This window comes from Macadamia integrifolia, chromosome 12 (assembly GCF_013358625.1).
Source record: "Macadamia integrifolia cultivar HAES 741 chromosome 12, SCU_Mint_v3, whole genome shotgun sequence".
NCBI lineage: Eukaryota > Viridiplantae > Streptophyta > Magnoliopsida > Proteales > Proteaceae > Macadamia > Macadamia integrifolia.
This window is the reverse complement of record NC_056568.1, coordinates 21,378,720-21,386,033: the sequence shown is the minus strand read 5'-3', so window position 1 is coordinate 21,386,033 and position 7,314 is coordinate 21,378,720. Positions and strand designations below refer to the sequence as shown.

Sequence of the window (7,314 nt, the reverse complement as noted above, 5' to 3'; positions counted from 1 at the left end):
GGAGTGAGCCCAAGCGAAGCAGCCATTGGTGCAGATCTTGATGGTAGTTGTAAATATTCAAATGAGAACTTTGAAGGCCGAAGAGGGGAAAGGTTCCATGTGAACGGCACTTACACATGGGTTAGTCGATCTTAAGGGATGGGAGAAGCCCATCAGAAAGCGTGCATGCATGTATGCTCTAAAAGGAGATCACTAGTGAGAAAAAAAAAATCTATATATCACACCAATAATTATTTCGAAATATATCATTTACCATAAGACCCATGGGAGAAGTCCATTAGAGGGTGTGTATGCACGTATGCTCCGAGAGGAAATCACTAGTGAGAAAAAAAATCTATACATCACACCAATGATTATTTCGAAAATATATCATTCATCATAAGACCCATAAATTCAGATTATAAATGATAATAAATAAAAAAATAAGAGAGAGAAGAAGAAGGAAAACTGCACTCTTAACATTGGGGGAAGTTTTTCCCTTAATTTTATTAGCTGTTAGTATTACAGTATTACCCCCAACAAAATGGGCATATGTGAGAAATTGAAAATACAATCGGCTCCTCGCACCTCATCATTATTTGATTATTTCCATCTGTTATTCAAAAAAAATAAAAATAACAAAAAAGTCCCTAACCCGAGTCGCGAATCGGCCAATTATTAGAGCGTCGCGTCTCCATCGCTCCAACAGCACTAGGGATCGCGAAGACCAAAAAGAAAGAAGAAAGAGAAACAGAGAACCCCATGAGCTTCCTCAGAACTCGCAGTATTGAAACTCAGTAGGATTGAAGCTGCCATTAAACCTTCCTTCTCCTCCTCCCACTATTGCTGCTCTCATCATTGCATCTTCGTCTTCCTCCTGGAACCCATCGACCTGAGAAGAGATGTTTCAGTCACACAGTAAGTTTAAAGTACATTTCATGTCTGTTTGATTTGGACCCATCTTGTCTCTCTCCTCAGTTTCGCAAAGGGGAAATGCAGAAAAAGCTTCTTCCCTTTTTCCAACAGATTCCAATTATTAAGAGAGAGAGAGAGAAGAGATTTACCCAAAGATCATCTTCGTCTTCTTCCTCACGGTTTAAACCTGAAAGTTTGGGAATCTCTCCACTATCTTCGTTGCGAGCGAATCTGCCACGTACTCTTGGTCTACTGTCGGCCAGCGTCTTCCGACATGCATACTGGATAGAAACAAGGAATCCGTCTTCAAGTATTTCAGATTAATCAAAAACCTAAATTTTTGAATCCGTCTTCAAGTATTTCAGATTAATCAAAAACCTAAATTTTTGAATCCGTCTTCAAGTATTTCAGATTAATCAAAAACCTAAATTTTTTTTTATTGATTTTGACTAAATTATGAGATGGATTTTCCTTGTTTTTGTTTTTTTTTTTCCACTCATGTTCTTACCTTTATTGTCTTGTTGAAATTTCTCTGTGTTCGCTTGCTTCTGTACCTATGAATTCGAAGTTTCCTCTCTTCTGGGCTGTATCTTCCTACTTTGAAACTGGTTTCTTCCGTGATTGTGCTATCTACAGATAACGGGTTGGAAGCAAATCCATGATTCAAATGTGTTTGTGTCATTCTCTGAAAGACCCAATTTAAAAAAATAAATCATTAGACTCCAAATCAACATAAATTCAGAAAGAAGAAGGCAGAGGAAGAAGCAGGAATTGATAATGGATGGTTGTTCTAACATGTAAATCGCCTGTGCTGCAAGTCCTTCTCATGGGCACGTTACAATTAGTGTTCTCAGGTGGAACCACAACTTGAATTGGGAGTCTTGGGGATTCCATTAAAGAACTGATGCGAGGATGGTAGGAAAAACCGGGTCTTTGATCCAGAGATTGGCTACTGATGCTCCTCTGCAACATTCCAGCTGGGTCCTTCTGAACATCGTTATTACTATAACTGTTAGAAAGAAGAGAAGATTCAAGATTGACATAAAAACCTTCTGGCATCAACCCAAATGTATCCATATCCAAACCAGATAAACATGAGAGCCCATCAGCAGAATTGAGTTCGGTAAGTTGAGATTGAGCCTGGGTCGTTGGTCCTAGAAACAAGTTACTCAATTTTTGGCTGGGAGGAGAACAAGAAAAGAGATTTACGGCAGTTTGATCAGTAGAGGAGCAGATTTCAGTTTCGGTTGGGAATTGGTGAAACCCATTTGGTTGGTCAGAGAAACCATGGAGGATTTCAGTTGGGGATGATGATGGGTGAGGGAAAGGCAAAAAGGGTTCAGATAGTAACTGCAAGTCGACATCAGAGGAGATGATATCAGAGCTTGGACTACGAAAGAAAGAACCGTCTAAGAGGAAAAGATCGTATGACATTGAAAGACAGAGACAAAGAATTCAATGAATTAAAAACAGAAAAGAAGATATAGTAAGAGAAAGATCAGAAATTAGAGATTTGATTTTATTTGCTTTCTGTTCTTTGATAGAATCGGAAAAACCTGGAGAGGAGAGAGAGAGTAATGGGTTATTAAATTAAGGCTTCTGCAAAGGTGAGACTTGGAGGAGGAAGGAGAAGAAGACAAAACAAAAGGCAACTTCAGGGCTTGCCGAGTGTCGCCTGTCCCAGCTTCTCTAATCAGTCTCTCAAACTCTTCTTAAGCTTCTTACTTCTTCTTCTCTCTCTCTCTCTCTCTCTCTCTCTCTCTCTAGCTTGCGTTCTATAAAATCACCATTGCAGTAGAGAGCTTAAATTGGGGTTCTAAAAGGTACTTTACAGTATCTTTTTTTTTTTCACTACGACCGAGACTGAGGTCTGAAGACTTGACTAGAAGAATGTACGTTCGGGATGGGCGAATCCTATAATTAAACTATGGGATTAATCAGTCTCGCTCAGAAAATGGAGGGGATTTTGAAAAAGGCTAAAAAAAGGTCACAGCACAAGAACGCTGAGAAGTTGGCAGTGGATACTTCAATGTTGATTTAATCACATTCAATCTCAGCCGTTGAATTCTCTTACTCATTATATTTGATACTGATTTTATAGTATCAAAGGATCAATTACCGGGATCATTAACTCCATATCATGGTTTAAAACAAAACCCATTAAAGTTTCACCCAAAAAAAGAAAAAAAAACCTAAAGGATTGCCCTGAGGATATATCTATGTAAGGGTATCTCTCTGACCACTTCCATTGTTTGGTGTTCATAGAAAACATAAGAAGATCTAAAGTATGAAGCCTATGTATGTATATTATATCTTCAGTACTTTTATGGAAAAATAAATCACTTCCTATGTCGTAATTTAAAAACATCAAACTGCTCCCCCAAGTACTTTGGATAATCTATTTGGCATCTTTTAGACACTTTTCAATTTTCCCTCTTGAGATCGAAATCACATCATGTGTTTTGGTTCTCCAATCCCATTCGTCAACACCAACACTAACACCAACGCCAACACATCCTTAAGGTTCATCAAGTTGGCAAATATCAATAACATGATAACCATGGTATCAACAAGAAAAATATGATACCATTACAAATCACTGGCTTGTGTCCTCTCCACTCTGCAAATTACCCTCAGGAACCTAGGTAGGTTAGGTACCCACACGGCCACACCTTACTCTTCATAACCTTAAAAAAAAAAAAAAAAAAAAATCTTAGTATGAGACTATGTATTTAGATTATATCTCTAGTCCCTTTATAGGAAAATGTATTAGCTCTCATGTGGTAATTGAAATCATTAAATTTCCCAAGTATTTTTGGAGAAATTGTTTGGTATCTTCGACACTTCTTGCTAGTCTATCTGAGGATCCAAATCACAATCTTGATCATGTGTTATTGTTTTCAATCCCACCCATCAATGTCGACTCACTAATGCTAATGTTAGATGGCATAGCATTGAAATTATGATGTCGACTAGAAAATTATTTGGGAGATCCTATTTGAGAACATGCCCAATCAACTCACACCCACCCCATGAATGACATCCATATAATTAAAAAATATTTATGATACCATTATAGATTTCAAACTCATATCCTCCTCTCCATTCTGTCAATATGATTTTTATTGATTTAATTTATTATTATTATTTTTTTTTGGTCATAGGCAAACGTTCAGAATTATATAACTTTTGTAGATATAACCTAACTCGTTGTTATTGATTTATAAACTTAGACAGATAAATTTTAAGCATTATGATAAGTAGCATTGGTGTACAAAGTTTTTACAGCTACAATCATCTTATTTCAAGAAAGAATACATAGGTAATATTCAATTTATGTATGATAGTGATTAAATCCTAGTACTGGTTTCAGAATTTAGGTTTGTCTATGTTTTTTAATCGTAAATTATAGTTTAATGATTTGAGCTCATTCTTGGCTTAGAAGTTCTCTGAAAAATGTTAAGCAAGTGTTTTGCCATTTTGGTAGGGAAAAGGGTCGGTGACTGTTTTTGCGCAATTTCCTATGCTTTTTAGCTAGTATTCAATAAAAAAAAAAAAAAAAAAGGGTTTCATCACTTCAAAATCGAATTTCCTGACCTATAGAAGTATTGCAATTTTTGGATTTTTGAGGTACTTCAAATGTATTTCAAGGGTGTTTGGGTCTCTCATTCCTTTACAAGCCGACGCTTTCTTGAGAGAGAATAAGAGTTTCATCACGTCAAAATGTCTATACTCATCATGCCTCTTCCTCCCTTATCTTGCATTTCTTGTGAAACGCCCAACCAAAAGGTGACCTGTATCATGCATCTTAGATGTTCTCGATAAATCTACTCACTAAACATCACTTTGTATGATAATTGATTGTACTAACTGCAGGGTATTTGTAGACACCACATTTTGTCACCCTAGAAGGACTAGGAGATGATGAGTCGTGAATCCCTTAGGAATGTGAAGTGATCTTTTATTTATTTTCACAACTCTTCCTAATCCAAGGCAATGTTTTTTGCTTCCATTCTGGCTTAGGAGGTTTAAATGAATAAAAATTATTTTCAAAAAATAGTAAATTATTTTGACATGTCTAGATGAGACTCAGATCGGTCTAAATACCTTAGACTGATCCTGGTTTAAGTAATGGGCTCAACTGAATCAAACCTAAAAATCTACTCAAGTCAATTTTGACCTTGGACAACATCGCTTGGCCCTCAGTCGGTGACATCTAGTAGCCGTTACTTGACTCCTGCAAAATTATAGGGATTATGTAGACCTTTGCAAACTATTTCATCCATATCTTCTACTTTCTGTCACAACTCGAATCTAGAGATGTTCTATGAACTTTAAGACACCCTAGAAGACTCTAGAACCCCATTTGATGAAGGAAAACTTTGTCCATAATTTAGGAGAAATATTTCTTCTCATATATAACTATATTGCCCATTTTTAAAGGGGAAATAAAATTTCACATGAATAGAAGCTTATAATACCTTTCTTGGTCGACTAAGGAGTCTTAAGACGATAAATAGATGACATATCTCATGTTTTGGAGGACCCCACCAAGTTCAAGCCATTGTTTTGCCAACATTATTGCGTATTGGAATCATATTTAGAGTTGTTTTGCTGCTATAATGCTCTAACTCTGTATTGGACTCATATTTCTTGAACCTGCGCATTCCACTATTTAAGTATGCTGACTTTGAATTTCGTATACTAACCATGCAAAACAGCTAGATATAGATACGTGTATTTAATCTACTTTCTTTGTTTGTACTTTGTTTATGTTTTCTTTAATTTTATATGTACAATAGATGCATGTTTAGCATTATCAAACTTACCCGGTCCATTCATAATGTATAATTACCTAGGGTTGAAGTTTTTTTTTTTTTAATATGGTGGGCCAAGATGCCTAACATCTTTTTGTCGGACCTCAACCTGACAAGAACCCTAACTTTTAGTTAGACAGTTTCGGATGGAGTCATTTTTGCTTATTTTTAGTTATATATAGGTTCTAGACCCTAATCTTTTGACAGGGAGAGGTTCGTAAAACCCCATCGCATCCTTCACAATACTCTCTGTCATGTGCAAACCCTTGGGAAGTGGGACACATCGTACTATGTACTGTGAGATCAAATGACACCCTCCTTTTACACAAGAGTACTCGAAGTAAAATCGAGTAAATATACTAATTGTCGTACTCGAATCTCTGGAAAAATAGAACATATGACATTTTTTTTTTATAGAACATATCAAGACATTTTTTTTTTAATAGAACATATCATGACATGCTAAGAATAATCAATGATACTTTTCTGCATTACAATTGTATTCATAGATGGATTCACTCCCATAGATAATCATGGATTAACTTTCACAATCTCCCAACTTATTTTCATATCCATCCCTTAAATATTCTAGACTTTCCATTTTTAAGAAAGAAGGCTCATAAAATAGGGGGTATCAATTCTAGGTCTGCATCGATAGGCCTGATCTAGATCGACCCGATTAATAAACGTGTCAGACCCAACACATTTATAAATAGATAGTACATAGTGTAGCCACCTAAAAAGACAGGCACTCGACCAACTTGACACATTTATAAGCTTGACTTGAACCTAGTCTTTTAAGCCCAACCTAATCTGACCCTTTAATACTACTTTCTTTATTTCTCTCTTCTTCTTCTTCTTTTATTTTTTTATTTTTTTATTTTTTTATTATTTTTAATACTTGTATTTAGTGCTAAGGTTATTGTGATATGAACAATTGAGATGATGGTGATTGTTATCTGAATATTCATCTTTTTCATGTATAGTTTAGTTGATTAAACTTACTAAACTTTGGTTGTGCATGCATGGTTTAATTGATTTGAGTTTCGTGGGTTGAAGACCAACTACGTTAGTAACTTAACTGTTATGCCCATCTTTGCATCATTTTATTAGTATTCTTCTTCAAACCCATTTAAAAGCCCGTTTAAAGTTAAATAAGTTTATAGCCTAATTAAGGTCCAATTAAAGCTCAGATCAACTGACCCAATTATCAATCATACCATGTCTATCCTAACTAAGCCCGTTTAACTAAACAAACATTCACAATGCAGCCCTAAAAATTAGCCGAGTCTGACTAAACCTAATCAAAACTGACCCGGCCGGACCGTTTAACACCCCTAACATAGAACGTTAGCAGGTCTATAGCCTTTCCATTTTTAAGAAAAGGCATCTTGGCATTGGCTGAGATCTCGGCCGTCCGTGATATAGGAGTTAGTCTTTCCATTGACTCAACAAGAAAAAAGCCAAGGGAAGAATAGTAAAAAAGCCGCCCTTTCCTCATTCGCGCTCATCCATTGGTTGGTTTAGCTGCTGCTATCAGTGGCATTCTCTCTCTTCTCTCTCTCTCTCTCTCTCTATCTTTTATACGTTTTTGAAAAACCGT

At 36.1% G+C, this 7,314-nt stretch overlaps 1 protein-coding gene across 1 annotated transcript; it reads right to left on the bottom strand.

Moving 5' to 3' along the window:
• Positions 1-440: 440 nt before the first annotated feature.
• On the bottom strand, positions 441-2,915 carry LOC122094692. Its single transcript, XM_042665291.1, has 4 exons — positions 1,690-2,915; positions 1,403-1,579; positions 1,044-1,175; positions 441-871 (listed from the first exon to the last, which is right to left on the bottom strand). Exons 1-4 carry the CDS (start codon positions 2,326-2,328, stop codon positions 752-754), a joined length of 1,068 nt encoding a protein of 355 aa, XP_042521225.1. The 5' UTR covers positions 2,329-2,915; the 3' UTR covers positions 441-751.
• Positions 2,916-7,314: the final 4,399 nt, after the last annotated feature.

What these genes read in the sequence shown, in the direction of transcription:
- LOC122094692 (XM_042665291.1), bottom strand. Translation starts at nt 2,328, where the DNA reads ATGTCATACGATCTTTTCCTCTTAGACGGTTCTTTCTTTCGTAGTCCA. An exon ending in GCAGCACAGGCGATTTACAT is followed by an intron (nt 1,580 to 1,689) that starts GTTAGAACAACC and finishes TGGGTCTTTCAG; the next exon opens with AGAATGACACAAACACATTT. An exon ending in AAGACGAAGATGATCTTTGG is followed by an intron (nt 872 to 1,043) that starts GTAAATCTCTTC and finishes ATCTCTTCTCAG; the next exon opens with GTCGATGGGTTCCAGGAGGA.